Raw genomic sequence first — 20,203 nt, forward strand, 5'->3', positions numbered from 1 at the left:
CGTCCCGACTTGGAAATATATCGGCTGTTCCTTCATCGTCATTGGGTCAAAATCCTGGAACTCCCTCCCTAACAGCACTGTGGGAGCACCTTCACCACACGGACTGCAGCGGTTCAAGGCGGCGGCTCACCACCACCTTCTCAAGGGGCAATTAGGGATGGGTAATAAATGCCGGCCTTGCCAGCGACGCCCAAGAATGCATTAAAAGCCCTTTTAAATGGAAGTCTAGGAAAGATTTTCTCCATTGGAGAGTGGCGGAGATGTAGGAACCACCAGTAAATAACATTGCAGCGACTGAATAAAGCTCTAAGTCCTATAAAGCAAGAGCCAGATTTAATGCATTTTGCTCAGAGCAACAAAGCCAAGTTACAACAATCGAAATGGCAGTAACACACTGCACTGAAGTCCAAAAATCTAATAGTTTGCCCCTAAATGTTGTCAATGCTTGTATGCATGGACCTAGTAGGATTGTATAGTCTGGTTCAATGCAGTAATTGGATCTTTTAACTATCAAACGTGGATTTTGTTCATCCACCTGTACAATTAACCTATCAACATAAATTTGCTGGCTTGTGCCAAGTTCAGGATTTTCCTTGGAGATTATATGGCCTTTCCTGCACAGCATCAACACCCTGCAGGTCACCATTTTAAGTCATGTTAAAAATGTTGGTTGTAACATTCTGGTTAGCAACATCCCAAGGACAGAACGGAGAACAAAGGCATCAGGTTTAGACAGCAGACAAACCTCAACGAACCAAAAGCAGTCCCACAATCCATTTGACACGCAAGCCGCTTCTGCCTTTCAACCGCCAACCCGCTCCACCAGTACTCCTTGACCAACGGCCAATGTCGTATTAACTTTCAGCGTCCTCCCACGGAATGTCCTTGAAATGGTCAAACTGCTTCCCGTTGAGCCTCGCAAGGGCCAGGATCGATGACTTGGTTTCAAAATCCCACTCGTACTTGGTTAGATCAATGCTGATGGACAGAGGGCGGGCGGTCAGATATGGGTCGGGCATTGGCCACTGCAAGCCCAGGTGGTGACGATGAAGCTGAGAATGAAGAAGATAAACGTAAACTATTTGGAAAGGTGACCTTTACTTCACAGCCGCGACATTCAGTTTGTTTTTTTTTGCAATTATACAGGGCCCTGGTGAGACCACACCTGGAGTATTGTGTACAGTTTTGGTCTCCTTACCCAAGTAAGGATATACTTGTCTTAGAGGGAATACAACGAAGGTTCACTAGACTGATTCCTGGGATGGGGGGGGGGAATTGTCCTCCGAGGAGAGATTGAGACGACTAGAATTTAGAAGAATGAGAGGTGATCTCATTGAAACATATAAAGCTCTTACAGGGCTTGACAGGGTAGATGCAGGGAGGATGTTTCCCCCCCTGGCTGGGGAGTCTAGAACCAGGGGTCACAGTCTCAGAATAAGGGGTCGGTCATTTAGGACTGAGATGAGAAGAAATGTGGTCACTCAGAGGGTGGTGAATCTTTGAAATTCTCTGCCCCAGAGGGCTGTGGAGGCTCAGTCGGGGAGTATATTCAAGACCGAGATCGATAGGTTTTTGGATATTAAGGGAATCAAGGGATATGGGGACAGTGCAGGAGAGTGGATCAGCCATGATCTCATTGAATGGCGGAGCAGGCTCAAGGGGCCAAATGGCCTACTCCTGCTCCTATTTCTTATCTGATGGTTCACATTTTTATATATAAAAACCCATGAGATTTGGAAGTGAACAGCAGAACGTTAGCCGGTTGGCTCAAGGCCACCATTCTATACAAGGATGTGAGGACCTCCTTGCTCTGCTGATAAACAGACATGAGGTCAGGTCAGTCATCCACTGAGGGAATTCATCAACAAATCCATTCTCTCGACAATGGTGTTCCCCAGAGGTCGGGACTGGGACCACTGCTTTTCTTGATCGATAATGACTTGGATGTGGGTGTGACAGCACAATTTCAAAATTTGCAGATGACACAAAACTTGGAAGTATAGTGAACAGTGAAGAGGATAGTGATAGATTTAAAGAGGACCCAGACAGGCTGATGGAACACATGGCAGATGAAATTTATCACAAAAAAGTGTGGTGATATTCTTTCTACCAAAATGTGAGGAGAGGAACTAAAGGGTACAATTCTAAAGGGGGTGCATGAACAGAGAGACCTGGAGGTATATGTTCATAAATCGTTGAAAGTGGCAGGGCAGGTTGAGAAAGTGGTTAAAAAAAAAAGCTTACAGGATCTTGGGCTTCATAAATAGAGGCATAGAGTACAAAAGCATGGAAATGATGATGAACTTGAATAAAACATTGGTTTGGCCTCAACTGGGGTACTGTGTCCAATTCTGGGCACCGCACTTTAGGAAGGATGTCAAGGCCTTAGAGAGGGCGCAGAAAAGATTTACGAGAATGGTTCCAGGGATGAGGGACTTCAATTACGGGGATAGACTGGAGAAGCTGGGGTTGTTCTCCTTGGAGCAGAGAAGGTTGAGAGGAGATTTGATCGAGGTGTTCAAAATCATGAGGGGTCTGGACAGAGTAGATCGAGAGAAACTGTTCCCATTGGTGGAAGGGTCGAGAACCAGAGGGACACAGATTTAAGGTGATTGGTTCTTTTGCCAAAGGCAACATGAGGAAAAACTTATTTACGCAACGAGTGGTTAGGATCTGGAATGCGCTGCCTGAGAGGGTGGTGGAGACTTTCAAAAGGGAGTTGGATAAGTACTTGAAAGAATAAAATGTGCAGGGCTACGGTGAAAGGGCGGGCAAGTGGGACTGGCTGAAGTGCTCTTGCAGAGAGCCGGCACAGGCTCGACGGGCCGAATGGCCTCCTGTTCTGTAACCGTTCTATGATTCTATGAAATAATACAATGGAACTCAAAATGTTATAGAATCACAGAAATTTACAGCATGGAAGGAGGCCATTTCGGCCCATTGTGTCCGCGCCGGCCGACCAAGAGCTACCCAGCCTAATCCCACTTTCCAGCTCTCGGTCCTTAGCCTGTAGGTTATGGCACTTCAAGTGCACATCCAAGTACTTTTTAAATGTGGTGAGGGTTTCTGCCTCTACCACCCTTTCAGGCAGTGAGTTCCAGACCCTCACCACCCTCTGGGTGATGAATGTTTCCTCAAATCCCCTCTAATCCTTCTACCAATTACTTTAAATCTATGCTCCCTGGTTGTTGACCCCTCTGCCCAGGGAAATAGATCCTTCCTATCCATTCTATCTAGGCCCCGATAATTTTATACACCTCACCCAGGTCTCCCCTCAGCCTCCTCTGTTCCAAGGAAAACAACCCCAGCCTATCCAATCTTTCCTTATCGCTAAAATTCTCTAGTCCTGGCAACATCCTCGTAAATCTCCTCTGTACCCTCTCCAGTGCAATCACATCTTTCCTGTAATGTGGTGACCAGAAATGCATGTAATACTCTAGTTGTGGCCTAACTAGTGTTTTATACAGGTCAAGCATAACCCCCCCTGCTCTTGTATTCTATGCCTCGGCTAATAAAGGTAAGTATCCCATATGCCTTTTAAAACCACCTTATCTACCTGGCCTGCCACTTTCAGGGATCTGTGGACCTGCACTCCCAGGTCCCTTTGTTCCTCTACACTTCTCAGTGTCCTACCATTTAATTTATATTCCCTTGCCTGTTAGCCCTCCCCAAATGCATTACCTCATACATCTCCGGATTGAATTCCATTTGCCACTGTTCTGCCCACCTGACCAGTTCATTGTTATCTCCCTGCAGTCTACAGCTTTCTTCTTCATTATCAACCACACAGTCGATTAACACTGAAATAACACCATTTTAAACACTGGAAAAACATGAAACACAGCTTCAAGCCACTGAGATACCCAAACCATGCAGTCTGTGTTTGTTTGATAAAATTGCGCGGGGTTAATCCAGAGACACACCTCTTTTATCCAGAGCACTCAGGTGCAAATCAGCAGAGTCACGGGTCAGTGAGCAATCCTGGCCTTTAACCAACTAAAATCACATGGCCCACCAGCACCGACAAGCTTCCATTTGCCCGTCCGCCCAGGACCATCTCGGCCTTTAGAGCACTAGCGTGCAGGAGCAGGGTGGGAAGATTGACCGTGGGAAGCGACTAGTCCTGTGGGTGAGCCATATCCCCGTTAGGGTTAGCCCTGAAACATCATGGACCAACCCGACCTGTGTGAGAATACCACCGCAGGTCGGGGCTATAAACAGAGCGGGAGCGCCGGACCCTGGAACATCGTGGGCGGAGGTGCAGTGAATGAGGGTACGGGGCCCAGAAGAGTCGAGGGCCCAGGGGCAGCACGGGCCAGCCCACACTGTGCGATATGTGCGCGCACTAGGTCCATGCAGCAGAGCAGGTCTCCAGTCGTCCTGGTTAATCCTTGCCACTGGATAAAGGCCTCGCTCTGTCAAGCCCGTGTGGTGGCTGATGTGCAACAGCCACCACACGTTAAAAAAAATCCACGCACAGGCATCTTCCACCCTTCAATTGGAGTTCAGAACTGGAACATCGGGTCCTTAAGGATAGTGTTAAATCCAAGGAAGAGGCATATAAATTGGCCAGAAAAAGCAGCAAACCCGAGGACTGGGAGAAATTTAGAATTCAGCAGAGGAGGACAAAGGGTTTAATTAGGAGCAGGAAAATAGAGTATGAGAGGAAGCTTGCTGGGAACATAAAAACTCACTGCAAAAGCTTCTATAGATATGTGAAGAGAAAAAGGATTAGTGAAGGCAAACGTAGGTCCCTTGCAGTCAGATTCAGGTGAATTTATAATGGGGAACAAAGAAATGGCAGACCAGTTGAACCAATACTTTGGTTCTGTCTTCACGAAGGAAGACACAAATAACCTTCCAGAAGTACTAGGGGACCGAGGGTCTAGTGAGAAGGAGGAACTGAAGGATATCCTTATTAGGCGGGAAATTGTGTTAGGGAAATTGATGGGATTGAAGTCCGATAAATCCCCGGGGCCTGATAGTCTGCATCCCAGAGTACTTAAGGAAGTGGCACTGGAAATAGTGGATGCATTGGTGATCATTTTCCAACAGTCTAGCGACTGTAGATCAGTTCCTATGGACTGGAGGGTAGCTAATGTAACACCACTTTTTTAAAAAGGAGGGAGAGAGAAAATGGGTAATTATAGACTGGTTAGCCTGATATAAATAGTGGGTAAAATGTTGGAATCAATTATTAAAGATGAAATAACAGCGCATTTGGAAAACAGTGACAGGATCGGTCCAAGTCAGCATGGATTTATGAAAGAGAAATCATGCTTGACAAATCTTCTGAAATTTTTTGAGGATGTAACTAGTAGAGTGGACAAGGGAGAACCAGTGGATGTGGTGTTTTTCGACTTTCAAAAGGCTTTTGACAAGGTCCCACACAAGAGATTGGTGTGCAAAATCAAAGCACGTGGTATTGGGGGTAATGTATTGACGTGGATAGAGAACTGGTTGGCAGACAGGAAGCAGAGAGTCGGGATAAACGGGTCCTTTTTAGAATGGCAGGCAGTGACTAGTGGGGTGCCGCAGGGCTCAGTGCTGGGACCACAGCTCTTTACAATATACATCAATGATTTAGATGAAGGAATTGAGTGTAATATCTAAGTTTGCAGATGACACTAAACTGGGTGGCGGTGTGAGCTGTGAGGAGGATGCTAAGAGGCTGCAGAGTGACTTGGACAGGTTAGGTGAATGGGCAAATGCATGGCAGATGCAGTATAATGTGGATAAATGTGAGGTTATCCACTTTGGGGGCAAAAAACACAAAGGCAGAATATTATCTGAATGTCGGCAGATTAGGAAAAGGAGCGGTGTACCTGGGTGTCATGGTACATCAATCATTGAAAGTTGGCATGCAGGTACAGCAGGCGGTGAAGAAGGCAAATGGTATGTTGACCTTCATAGCTAGGGGATTTGAGTATAGGAGCAGGGAGGTCTTACTGCAGTTGTACAGGGCCTTGGTGAGGCCTCATCTGGAATATTGTATTCAGTTTTGGTCTCCTAATCTGAGGAAGGACGTTCATGCTATTGAGGGAGTACAGCGAAGGTTCACCAGACTGATTCCCGGGATGGCAGGACTGACATATGAGGAGAGACTGGATCGACTGGGTCTTTATTCACTGGAGTTTAGAAGGATGAGAGGGGATCTCATAGAAACATAAAATTCTGACGGGACTGGACAGGTTAGATGCAGGAAGAATGTTCCCGATGTTGGGGAAGTCCAGAACCAGGGGATACAGTCTAAGGATAAGGGGTAAGCCATTTAGGACTGAGATGAGGAGAAACTTCTTCACTCAGAGAGTTGTTAACCCGTGGAATTCCCTGCCGCAGAGAGTTGTTGATGCCAGTTCATTGGATATATTCAAGAGGGAGTTAGATATGGCGCTTATGGCTAAAGGGGTATGGAGAGAAAGCAGGAAAGGGGTACTGAGGGAATGATCAGCCATGATCTTATTGAATGGTGGTGCAGGCTCGAAGGGCCAAATGGCCTACTCCTGCACCTATTTTCTATGTTTCTTCATCGAAACATCTGTGAACTCGTGTGGAAGCAAGTCATCCTCGTTCGAGGGACCGCCTATGATGATGGTGATAGGGTTGGCATCACAGCACCAAACGTTTACCGAGCCTGCCACAGAGGTCGATTTGGTTCTGATCTTCTTTCGCCAGGCGTGCCATCTTGTAGCTAGCTCGCGCCAAAGGGATCTCAACATCTCCTAACCCTCACCCCTATCCCAGCAGGACACTCACTACTTGGTGCCAACAAGTGCAGACTCAAACACTTCCTTTATTTCGCAATTAGGATAAATATACCTTATTTAAAAGCTCAAACTGCAATGTTAAGAATACTTCACCTTGTTTTGGTTTCCCCATCACCACGGTGCATGAACCAAACCCCAATCTTTCACTTACTTTGATCAATGTTCCATTTGCGCAGTGCCACACAATGCCTTCTACTTTCCCCTCTGGGCTTTCCTCAAACCACGTGGTCAAATCAGTGAGGTTCAGTGCCGGAGGTTTCTCAATCTGTAGGGATCCGTGGGAAACCAGAACATGGACAGGGATTTTCTTAGTTCCCAGCCCTGGAACAGGATCAAAAGCCAAGTCTGTCACAGCCACATTTCATTCTGTCCATTTACTAACACCTCACTCATCAATCCAAGGGATTAAGGGGGGGGGGGGGGGAGGGGGGGTTGGAAATCCTCCTGTCGATAATCTAACAAAAAGAAACACGCATTTATATAGCGGCGATCACAACCTCAGGACGTTCCAAATCGCTTTACAGCCAATGAAGTGCTTTTTGAAGTGAGTTGTACTGTTGTAATGTAGGAAATGCAGCAGCCAATTTGCGCACAGCAAGCTCCCACAAACAGCACTGTGATAATGACCAGATCATTTGTTATGTTGATTGAGGGATAAATAGTACCATGGGATCTTTTATGTCTCATCCGAAAGACAGCACTCCCTCAGCACTACACTGGGAATGTCAGAATAGATTTTTGTACTAAAGTCCCTGAAGTGGAATTTGAACCCACGACCTTCTGACTCAGAGGCCAGAGTGCTGCCCACTGAGCCAGGGCTAACATCCAAAGGGAAGGCCAAGAGGGCAGATTAAAAATAAACGGGTGTATATACACACACACACACACACACACAAAAAAGCAAAAGTCTGCCTACCGTACGGATTGCCATTAACACTTGTCCCGACTAGCTCCAGCGTTTGTTCAAGAAGCTCCGCTAACGGAACAGCGGTAATTTCTAAATTTGCGGCGCGCGGTTTCAAAACCAGCGCAGATCCAGTTTGGTAGTTGACGGTGGAACAATGCCAGCAATATGATTTGCTCTCCTTCTCCACTGGAACCCAACCTTGGGGGAAGGAGGGAACGTAAACAGAATTTTAGAGAGCGCACTCCAAGAACCTTAAGGCACTGCTGTTTTGAGTGAATAGAAACGTGCGCCCCTCGTACCGGGAATGTGCCCGTTTTCATCTGGCTGAAGCTGGCCTTTTATCTGGGCCACGCCGTGGGCCGGGACCCAGGAATCCGAAACTGGACGGAAGTCGTCGTCAAGGTTCCAAGTGAACTCTGCAGAGTAAATCGAAGATCCGTCACACAGCCCCATGTTATCGCACTGCCACCCCATTTAAACAGCGACTCCATCTCGGGGTCAGCTAGTTAAACGAACGTTACCTCCAGCATCGCCAACTCATTGGCGTTTAGAAGAATGAGAGCCAATCTTATTGAAACGTACAAGATACTGAGGGGGCTTGACAGGGTAGATGCAGAGAGGATGTTTCCCCTCGTGGGGGAATCTAGAACTAGGGGGCATAGTCTCAGAATAAGGCGTCGCCCATTTAAAACGGAAATGAGGAGGAATCTCTTCTCTCAGAGGGTCGTAATCTTTGGAATTCTCTACCCCAGAGAGCTGTGGAGGCTGGGTCATTGAATATATTTAAGGCGGAGATCGACAGACTTTTGAACAATAAGGGAATCAAAGGTTATGGGGAGCGGGTAGGGAAGTGGAGCTGAGGCCAAGATCAGATCAGCCATGATCTTATTGAATGGCCTCCTTCTATTTCTTATGTACGTTTAACTCCGCACGTCATATATCTGCCCTCTTATGGCAAGTTGTTCAGTTTACGGTTTATAAACATGCACAAGGATTGGGATTTCTGATTCTGCTCGTTCCCAGCTTGGGGTCACAGAAGCACGATTAACAATCTCCCCGCAAGCTGTTCAACAACGTGTATTCCTAAAGCACCCTGAACATAATGAGACGTCCCAAATCGCTTCACAGCTGCGTAATCAAACAAAATTTGGCACCGAGCTGCAGGAGATATTAGGGCAGGTGAGGTGGTCAGTTTTAAGGAGAGAGAGGCGGAGAGGTTTAGAGAGAGAGTTCCAGAGCTTAGGGCCTTAAGCGGCTTAAGACACGGTCACCGATGGTGGGGCAGGCAAGAGATCAGGGTTGGAGGAAGGCAGAGATCTCGAAGGGTTGGAGGTCCGCAGGAGGTCACGGAGATAATAGAGACAACCGAGTCAATCTGAATGCCAGGTGGGGCAGATTCGAGTCAAAATGTCTCCAATACGCAAAGAGGTTCTTCAAATCTACTCACTGGGGAGAAAGTGTTTTACTTTTAAAAATCGCGGTAAACTGTTGATTATGGAGATAACACGGAGAAGGAAAAAGGTAGCCATTACCGGTGCTGGTTTTGGTAGATTGAAATTTCCTGAATCGCTTCTCGGCTTGTTTGGTCGGTCTCCTGTCCAACCGAGCCCAGAGATACGGCAAATCTGGCAACAATCACCAACAAACATTCATTAACCCGCTGAACTTTGACCCTCACAATACCAAAATGCCGCGGATGCAGGAAATCTGAAATAAAGACAGAAAATCTGGAAACACTCAGCGGGTCAGGCAGCGTCTGAGGAGAGAGAAACAGAGTTAACGTTTCAGTTCTGAGACCCTACATCAGAAATGGGAGGAGTTAGAGATATGACCAATGCCCTCCGTCAGCTGCGTTTTGTTCTGCGTGGCCTATTTCTTTTAGTGTGTGGTCCCTTTAAATTTCCGCGCATCAACGATATTTACAACAACAACTTGTATTTATATAGTGCCTTTAACGTAGTGGAACGTCCCCAGGGGTGTCACAGGATAAAATGCAATAAAAATTTGACACCGAGCCACATAAGTAGAAATTAGGGCAGGTGACCAAAAGCTTGGCCAAAGAGGAAGGTTTTAAGGAGCGTCTTGAAGGAGGAAAGAGAGGTGGAGAGGTAGAGAGGTTTAGGGAGGGAGTTCCAGAGCTTGGGGCCCAGGCAACAGAAGACAAGGCCACCGATGGTTGAGTGATTATAATCAGGGATACTCAAGAGGGCAGAATTAGAGGAGTGCAGAGATCTCGGAGGGTTGTGGGGCTGGAGGAGATTACAGAGATAGGGAGGGGCGAGGGCCATGGAGGGATTTGTAAACGAAGATGAGAATTTTGAAATCGAGGCGTTGCTGAACTGGAAGCCAATGTAGGTCAGCGAGCACAGGGGGTGATGGGTGAGTGGGACTGGGTGCGAGTTAGGACATGGGGCAGCGAGCACAGGGGGTGATGGGTGAGTGGGACTCGGTGCGAGTTAGGACATGGGGCAGCGAGCACAGGGGGTGATGGGTGAGTGGGACTGGGTGTGAGTTAGGACACGGGGCAGTGAGCACAGGGGGTGATGGGTGAGTGGGACTGGGTGCGAGTTAGGACACGGGGCAGCGAGCACAGGGGGTGATGGGTGAGTGGGACTGGGTGCGAGTTAGGACACGGAGCAGCGAGCACAGGGGGTGATGGGTGAGCGGGACTCGGTGCGAGTTAGGACACGGGGCAGCGAGCACAGGGGGTGATGGGTGAGCGGGACTCGGTGCGAGTTAGGACACGGGGCAGCGAGCACAGGGGGTGATGGGTGAGCGGGACTCGGTGCGAGTTAGGACACGGGGCAGTGAGCACAGGGGGTGATGGGTGAGTGGGACTCGGTGCGAGTTCGGACACGGGGGCAGTGAGCACAGGGGGTGATGGGTGAGCGGGACTCGGTGCGAGTTAGGACACGGGGCAACGAGCACAGGGGGTGATGGGTGAGCGGGACTCGGTGCGAGTTAGGACACGGGGCAGTGAGCACAGGGGTGATGGGTGAGTGGGACTCGGTGCGAGTTCGGACACGGGGCAGTGAGCACAGGGGTGATGGGTGAGCGGGACTCGGTGCGAGTTAGGACACGGGGCTGCTGAGGTTTGGATTTAGAATGGAAAAGCCGGTGAGCAGCCTGCATGGGAGCTTCCCCATTACTGTGCGGTCACCCAGCTTCGCGGGAATACCGGATGCAACAGGTTTTAAGCAAATACAGAGGCAGGGAAAGGGGGGAGGGGAGGAAAGAATGCAAGGGAAGCTCTGTGATCGGGTGGAAGGCAGGAGAGATTAAATGACAAAAGGTGTGAGGCGACAGGAGATGGTAAAGAAACAAAAGATGGGTCTAGAGGAGGTGTAAATGGAAATGGCAGAATCGTCATCAACAGGTGCAGTCTGAAAGAAATGGGGGCGGGGAGAGGTTACGGTCTGAAATTGTTGAATTCGATGTTGAGTCCAGAAGGCTGTAAAGAGCCTTATCGAAAGAAGTGACAGGCGACCATAAGCTCGGAGTCACACACGCGGTCTGAACGGAGGTGTTCCACAAAGCAGTCACTCAATCTGCGTTTGGTCTCCCCAATTATTGAAGTTACACGGCAAGGATACAAGTTTTGGAATTACAGAATGTTGCAGCTCAGGAGGCGGCCAATCAGCTCTCTCAAAGGGCACAACACTTATTATCGCCACAATAACCTACTGAGGTGTATCAGTATCAAACAGGTCCACTAGCAACCAAACCAGGGAAGGAAAACCATTACAAGATTTCAAGTCCATTGGCAGATATTACTGGATAAAAGCTGAGCAAGTAGGGATCACTGTGTGTTCAAGCCTGCATTATAAACTCGGAAATAACGTGAACAGTGAGGAGGAAAGCAACTCGCCAAGGCTTCTTCGGCAGCACCTCCCAAACCCGCGACCTCTACCACCTAGAAGGACAAGGGCAGCAGGCGCATGGGAACACCATCACCTCCAAGTTCCTCTCCAAGTCACACACCATCCTGACTGGGAAATATATCGGCCGTTCCTTCATCGTCACTGGGTCAAAATCCTGGAACTCCCTCCCTAACAGCACTGTGGGAGCACCTTCACCACACGGACTGCAGCGGTTCAAGAAGGCGGCTCACCACCACCTTCTCAAGGGGCAATTAGGGACGGGCAATAAATGCCGGCCTTGCCAGCGACGCCCACATCCCAGGTACGAATATTTTTTTAAAAACTGACTTCAGGCGGACATAGACTAACTGGCGAAATGGGCAGACACACGGCAACTGCAATTTAACGCAGAGAAGTGTGAAGTGATTGATTGAAGGGAAATCATGTTTGATAAATTTGCTGGAGTTCTTTGAAGATGTAACGAGTAGGGTGGATAAGGGGGACCCAGTGGATGTGGTGTATTTGGATTTCCAGAAATCATTCGATAAGGTGATACATAAAAGGTTGCTGCACAAGATAAAAGTTCACGGGATTGGGGGTGATAAATTAGCATGCAAAGGGGATTGGCTAACTAACAGAGAACAGAGAGTCAGGATAAATGGGTCATTTTCCTGTTGACAACCAGTAACTAGTGGGGTACTGCAGGGATCGGTGCTGGGGCCTCAACTATTTACAATTTAATGATTTCGATGAAGGGGCCGAGTGTAATGTAACCAAGTTTGCTGATGATACAAAGATGGGTGGAAAAGCAAATTGTGAGGAGGACACAAAATATCTGCAAAGGGATATAGACAGGCTAAGTGAGTGGGCAAAAATTTGGCAGATGGAGTATAATGTGGGAAAATGTGAGGTTATCTACTTTGGTAGAATAAATAGAAAAGCAAATTATAATTTAAATGGAGAAAAATTGCCAAGTGCTGCAGTACAGAGGGACCTAGGGGTCCTTGTACATGAAACACAAAAGGTTATTATGCAGGTATCGCAAGTAATCAGGAAGGCAAATGGAACGTTGGCCTTTATTGCAAGGGGGATGGAGTATAAAAGCAGAGAAGTCCTGCTACAAATGTATGGGGTATTGGTGAAGCCACACCTGGAGAACTGCGTGCAGTTTTAGTCTCAGTATTTAAGGAAGGATATAGTTGCTTTGGAGGCAGTTCAGAGAAGGTTCACTAGGAGATTCCGGAGATGAGGGGGTTGACTTATGAGGAAAGGTTGAGTAGGTTGGGCCTATACTCATTGGAGTTCAGAAGAATGAGAGGTGATCTTATCGAAACATATAAGATAATGTGGGAGCTCAACAAGGTGGATGCAGAGAGGATATTTCCACTCATAGGGGAAACTAAAACTAGGGGTCTTAGTCTCAAAATAAGGGACCGCTCATTTAAAACTGAGATGAGGAGGAATTTCTTTTCTCGGAGGGTTGTAAATCTGTGGAATTCTCTGCCCCAGAGAGCTGTGGAGGCTGGGTCATTGAATATATTTAAGGCGAAGATAGACATATTTTTGAGTGATAAGGGAGTGAAGGGTTATGGGGAGCGGGCAGGGAAGTGGAGCTGAGTCCATGATCAGATCAGCCATGATCGTATTGAATGGCAGAGCAGGCTCGAGGGGCCAAATGGCCGACTCCTGCTCCTATTTCTTATGTTCTTATGCTCTTAGTACAAAAGTAAGAAGGTTATGCTAAGCCTTTATAAAACACTGGTTTGGTCCCAGCTGGAGTATTGTGGCCAATTTTGGGCACTGCACTTTAGGAAGGACGTGTTAAGGCGTTAGAGAGGGTACGGAGGAGATTTACCAGAATGGTACTGCGGTAAAGGACCTCAATTATGTGAAGAGTTTACAGAAACTGGGATTGTTCTCCTTAGAACCGAGAAGATTAAGGGGAGATTCAATAGAAGAGTTTTGATAGAGTAACTAAGGAGAAACTGTTTTCAGTGGGAGGAGGGTCAGTAACCACAGGGCACATTTGAGGAGATTGCCAAAAGAAACAGATTCAACATTAACATAGAAACATAGAAACATAGAAAATAGGTGCAGGAGTAGGCCATTCGGCCCTTCTAGCCTGCACCGCCATTCAATGAGTTCATGGCTGAACATGCAACTTCAGTACCCCATTCCTGCTTTCTCGCCATACCCCTTGATCCCCTTAGTAGTAAGGACTACATCTAACTCCTTTTTGAATATATTTAGTGAATTGGCCTCAACAACTTTCTGTGGTAGAGAATTCCACAGGTTCACCACTCTCTGGGTGAAGAAGTTTCTCCTCATCTCGGTCCTAAATGGCTTACCCCTTATCCTTCGACTGTGACCCCTGGTTCTGGACTTCCCCAACATTGGGAACATTCTTCCTGCATCTAACCTGTCTAAACCCATCAGAATTTTAAACGTTTCTATGAGGTCCCCTCTCATTCTTCTGAACTCCAGTGAATACAAGCCCAGTTGATCCAGTCTTTCTTGATATGTCAGTCCCGCCATCCCGGGAATCAATCTGGTGAACCTTCACTGCACTCCCTCAATAGGAAGAATGTCCTTCCTCAAGTTGGGAGACCAAAACTGTACACAATACTCCAGGTGTGGCCTCACCAAGACCCTGTACAACTGTAGTAACACCTCCCTGCCCCTGTACTCAAATCCCCTCGCTATGAAGGCCAACATGCCATTTGCTTTCTTAACCGCCTGCTGTACCTGCATGCCAACCTTCAATGACTGATGTACCATGACACCCAGGTCTCATTGCACCTCCCCTTTTCCTAATCTGTCACCATTCAGATAATAGTCTGTCTCTCTGTTTTTACCACCAAAGTGGATAACCTCACATTTATCCACATTATACTTCATCTGCCATGCATTTGCCCACTCACCTAACCTATCCAAGTCACTCTGCAGCCTCATAGCATCCTCCTCACAGCTCACACTGCCACCCAACTTAGTGTCATCCGCAAATTTGGAGATACTACATTTAATCCCCTCGTCTAAATCATTAATGTACAATGTAAACAGCTGGGGCCCCAGCACAGAACCTTGCGGTACCCCACTAGTCACCGCCTGCCATTCTGAAAAGTAGCCATTTACTCCTACTCTTTGCTTCCTGTCTGCCAACTAGTTCTCAATCCACGTCAGCACACTACCCCCAATCCCATGTGCTTTAACTATGCACATTAATCTCTTGTATGGGACCTTGTCGAAAGCCTTCTGAAAGTCCAAATACACCACATCAACTGGTTCTCCCTTGTCCACTCTACTGGAAACATCCTCAAAAAATTCCAGAAGATTTGTCAAGCATGATTTCCCTTTCACAAATCCATGCTGACTTGGACCTATCATGCCACCTCTTTCCAAATGCGCTTCTATGACATCCTTAATAATTGATTCCATCATTTTACCCACTACCGATGTCAGGCTGACCGGTCTATAATTCCCTGTTTTCTCTCTCCCTCCTTTTTTAAAAAGTAGGGTTACATTGGCTACCCTCCACTCCATAGGAACTGATCCAGAGTCTATGGAATGTTGGAAAATGACTGTCAATGCATCCGCTATTTCCAAGGCCACCTCCTTAAGTACTCTGGGATGCAGTCCATCAGGCCCTGGGGATTTATCGGCCTTCAATCCTATCAGCTTCCCCAACACAATTCCCGACTAATAAGAATTTCCCTCAGTTCCTCCTTCTTACAAGACCCTCTGACCCCTTTTATATCTGAAAGGTTGTTTGTGTCCTCCTTCGTGAATACCGAACCAAAGTACTTGTTCAATTGGTCTGCCATTTCTTTGTTCCCCGTTATGACTTCCCCTGATTCTGACTGCAGGGGACCTACGTTTGTCTTTACTAACCTTTTTCTCTTTACATACCCATAGAAGCTTTTGCAGTCCATCTTAATGTTCCCTGCAAGCTTCCTCTCATACTCTATTTTCCCTGCCCTAATCAAACCCTTTGTCCTCCTCTGCTGAGTTCTAAATTTCTCCCAGTCCCAGGGTTCGCTGCTATTTCTGGCCAATTTGTATGCCACTTCCTTGGCTTTAATACTATCCCTTATTTCCCTTGATAGCCATGGTTGAGCCACTTTCCCTTTTTTATTTTTACGGCAGACAGGGATGTACAATTTTTGTAGTTCATCCATGCGGTCTCTAAATGTCTGCCATTGCCCATCCACAGTCAACCCCTTAAGTATCATTCGCCAATCTATCCTAGCCAATTCACGCCTCATACCTTCAAAGTTACCCTTCTTTAAGTTCTGGACCATGGTCTCTGTATTAACTGTTTCATTCTCCATCCTAATGTAGAATTCCACCATATTATGGTCACTCTTCCCCAAGGGGCCTCGCACAATGAGATTGCTAATTAATCCTCTCTCATTACACAACACCCAGTCTATGATGGCCTCCCCCCCTAGTTGGTTCCTCGACAAATTGGTCTAGAAAACCATCCCTTATGCACTCCAGGAAATCCTCCTCCACCGTATTGCTTCTAGTTTGGTTAGCCCAATCTATATGCATATTAAAGTCACCCATGATAACTGCTGCACCTTTATTGCATGCACCCCTAATTTCCTGTTTGATGCCCTCCCCAACATCACTGGTACTGCTTGGAGGTCTGTACACATCTCCCACTAATGTTTTTTGCCCTTTGCTGTTCTGCAGCTCTACCCATATAGATTCCACATCATCCAAGCTAATGTCCTTCCTAACTATTGCATTAATCTCCTCTTTAACCAGCAATGCTACCCCACCTCCTTTTCCTTTTATTCTATCCTTCCTGAATGTTGAATACCCCTGGATGTTGAGTTCCCAGCCCTGATCATCCTGGAGCCACGTCTCTGTAATCCCAATCACCTCATATTTGTTAACATCTATTTGCACAGTTAATTCATCCACCTTATTACGGATACTTCTTGCATTAAGACACAAAGCCTTCAGGCTTGTTTTTTTAACACCCTTTGTCCTTTTAGAATTATGATGTAGTGTGGCCCTTTTTGTTTCTTGCCTTTGTTTACTCGGCCTTCCACTATTGCTTTTTACCTTTCTACCATCTGTTTCTGACTCCATATTACTTCGCCCTATCTCGCTGCATAGGTTCCCATCCCCCTGCCATATTAGTTTAAACATTCCCGAACTGCATTAGCAAATGTTACCCCTAGGACATCAGTTCCAGTCCTGCCCAGGTGCAGACCGTCCCTTTTGTACAGGTCCCACTGCCCCCAGAACTGGTTCCAATGTCCCAGGAATTTGAATCCCTCCCTCTTGCACCACTGCTCAAGCCACGTATTTATTCTAACTATCCTGCTCCCTCTACTCTGATTGGCATGTGGCACTGGTAGCAATCCAGAGGTTACTACCTTTAAGAAAAACAAATTTACGCAGCGAGTTGCTGTGATCGGGAACGTGCTGCCTGATAGGGCGGTGGGAGCAGATTCAATAGTAACTTTCAAAATGCAACTGGATAAATACTTGAAGGGAATACATTTACAGGGCTGTGGGGAAATAGCTGGGGAGTGGGACTAATGGGATAGCTCTAAAGAAAGACTTGGATTTATATAGCGCCTTTCACGACCACCGGACATCTCAAAGCGCTTTACAGCCAATGAAGTACTTTTGGAGTGTACTCACTGTTGTAATGTGGGAAATGCGGCAGCCAATTTGTGCACAGCAAGCTCCCACAACCAGAAATGTGATAATGACCAGATAATCTGTTTTTTTGTTATGTTGATTGAGGGATAAATATTGGCCAGGACACTGGGGAGAACTGCCCTTCTCGTCTTCGAAATGGGATCTTTTACATCCACTTGAGAGAGCAGACAGGGCCTCGGTTTAACATCTCATCCGAAAGACGGCACCTCCGACAGTGCAGCACTCCCTCAGCACTGCACTGGGAGTGTCAGCCTAGATTCTTTTTGCGCTCAAGTCCCTGGAGTGGGACTTGAACCCACGACCTTCTGACCCAGAGGCAAGGGTGTTGCCCAATACTCTAGCAAAGAGCCAGCACAGCCACAATGGGCTGAACGGCCTCCCTTCCTGTTGTTGCATTCGAGGATTGAAGGCCTTCGCGACTTGGATTCAAGTTGAGCCCAGAGTCATGGAATGAGGGTTTTACTGCGTCGGTTGGTAGGAAGGGACCCTATAGGACAAGAGTTTGGCCGCCTCCTAGTGGGCACTGACACACAACACACAACCCTCTCCAAATTTGCCGTTTGATTCTCAGAGCCCTCGGCATATCATCACAGCGAGCCAATCGAGGGCACCCTTCCAAGGTTCGGGATCAGGTACGTTCTCGAGGCAGGAATAGCGGGAGCTTTACTCTGCAGGCTGGCAGCACTTGATGCCAACACCACCCGCCCAGAATGAGAAAGGGTTCTATTACCCAGCACCAACAGTCCTCATCGACCAACACGGAGAGTCAGTAAGACAAACATTTAATGTTGGAATCGGAATAGGAAACCAAATGAAATGGTTAGCAAATTACTGAGCTCTGACCACATTCCAATCAACATCCTGATACACTGGTTCTTGCTGTAGCTCTGCTCCCGTTCACAGTGAAAGGTTTTGGAGAGACTGGGGCTTTCTCACCAGCATAAAAAGTTTTATAAAAGTTTTCAAAATACATGATCAACAGTTACAGACATCTCCTGCTACAAATGCTATAGGTTTCTCCACTTTCTAATGCACAATTTTCTTTAAAAAAAAACACTTCCATTCTCCTTTTAAAATGAAGGCCCATCTGTTGTTACCTTTGTATTTAGCAACGTAACAGCAGGTCCCGTCCACTTTCTCTGTGGCGACAGCATGTTGGATATCGGCTTGCAGCGCCTTCGCACTCAGCTCTCCCGTGGCCACAACTCTGAAGGACTGAAAATAAGTTTGTGAGAAAATGGTCTGTCGCAGTGGGGAGGGAAGGAAGGACTTGCATTTATATAGCGCCTTTCATGGCCACCGAATGACTCAACGCGCTTTACAGCCAATGAAGTACTTTTTGCAATGCAGTCACTGTTGTAATGTGGGAAACGAGTCAGCCAATTTGCGCACAGCAAGCTCCCACAAATAGCAATGTGATAATGACCCAGATAATCTGTTTTTGTTATGTTGATTGAGGGATAAATATTGGCCCCAGTTCGCCGGGGATAACTCCCCTGCTCTTCTTCGAAATACAGCCCTGGGATCTTTTACGACCACCTGAGTGAGGCCTCGGTTTAACGTCTTATCTGAAAGATGGCACCTCCGACAGTGCAGCTCTCTCAGGGACGTAAAGATCCCACAGCACTATTTTAAAGAAGAGCAGGGGAGTTATCTGAGCTATCCCCGGTGTCCTGGCCAATATTAAACCTCATGTTCTTGAGTGGAGCATAAATGCTGGCATAGACTGGTTGGGCCGAATGGCCTGTATCTGTGCCGTATACCCGATGTAATCCCTCAACGTCCAACATCACTAAATCAGATTATCGGGTATTTATCTCATTGCTACTTGCTGTGCGCAAATTGGCTGCCGCGTTTCCTACATTTTGTTGGCGGTGAAGCACTTTGGGACGTACAGAGGTCATTTGAGGCGCTATATAAATGCAAGTTCTTTCTTTGTCATCCAAGAATGACATGCATACAGTGAGAGTCTCCTCCCACCCCACCAGGGAAACTCGCACCTCATCCCTCTGGATCTGAGGAGGCAGATTCCCACCTTGGGGCATTAAATGCAACTTTAGCCCCCACTGGTGAAGCAGAAATTGTGCAAATGCAGATAATGAAAATGCAAGTAATTGATTCAAACTACAGCCCTGTAGTTTTGCACCTTTGCCCCGGATATGATGATGAAGAATTTTTTTTTTCCGCCAAGCTGGCATGCTGGAGTTTTTGCAAAATAAAATGCAGTCTCGGGTTGGATCCTGCAGCTGTCCGGTGCTTGCAGCTTTGCAATGCTGCAGCCTTTGACCTACCTGGCTGGCCCGCTTGGTGGCCGGCTCATCCCTCACTTGTGAGCAGAAAGCGCAGGGGATTTTCTGCTGCACGGAGCCCAGGCGCTGCATGGCCTTTGCCGCAGAGCTGTAAAATCCGGCACCGGGCTCTTCACACCGCCCCGAAACGGTCAAAGCCCATCAATACAACCCGAGATCTAATGCAAACGGTGTAACATTCTGCATTGGGTTTCTTGCACCCTCCTCCTCCTCCTCAAGCGCGCCTCTTTACGCCGAATGTCAACATTTGCTCCAATTTCATTGGGGCGAGAGTCCGCACGCGCCTGCGCAACTCACTGAGTTCCCAACTCAGCAAAAACATCCCTGCCTGCAGCCGATTTCCCAGAGGCATCCTGCAAATGCCATTCTTGCAAGGGTTTTGCTTTGTCTTTCTGTTAAAAGCCACTGTGTCAATGCGAGTTGCAGTTATTGTTGGAATGCATTGACACAGTCATCATCATCAGATTAGGAAAAGGGGAGGTGCAAAGAGACCTGGGTGTCATGGTACATCAGTCATTGAAGGTTGGCATGCAGGTGCAGCACGCAGTTAAGAAAGCAAATGGCATGTTGGCCTTCATAGCGAGGGGATTTGAGTACAGGGGCAGGGAGGTGTTGCTACAGTTGTACAGGGCCTTGGTGAGGCCACACCTGGAGTATTGTGTACAGTTTTGGTCTCCT

At 47.3% G+C, this 20,203-nt stretch overlaps 1 protein-coding gene across 1 annotated transcript; it reads right to left on the minus strand.

Moving 5' to 3' along the window:
• Positions 1 to 314: 314 nt before the first annotated feature.
• rlig1 (RNA 5'-phosphate and 3'-OH ligase 1) lies at positions 315 to 19,959 on the minus strand. The gene is made up of 7 exons (XM_070901532.1): positions 19,508 to 19,959; positions 18,314 to 18,431; positions 9,207 to 9,299; positions 7,974 to 8,090; positions 7,684 to 7,872; positions 6,919 to 7,088; positions 315 to 1,052 (listed from the first exon to the last, which is right to left on the minus strand). Exons 1-7 carry the CDS (start codon positions 19,595 to 19,597, stop codon positions 855 to 857), a joined length of 975 nt encoding a protein of 324 aa, XP_070757633.1. The 5' UTR covers positions 19,598 to 19,959; the 3' UTR covers positions 315 to 854.
• Positions 19,960 to 20,203: the final 244 nt, after the last annotated feature.

This window comes from Pristiophorus japonicus, chromosome 15, assembly GCF_044704955.1.
Source record: "Pristiophorus japonicus isolate sPriJap1 chromosome 15, sPriJap1.hap1, whole genome shotgun sequence".
NCBI lineage: Eukaryota > Metazoa > Chordata > Chondrichthyes > Pristiophoridae > Pristiophorus > Pristiophorus japonicus.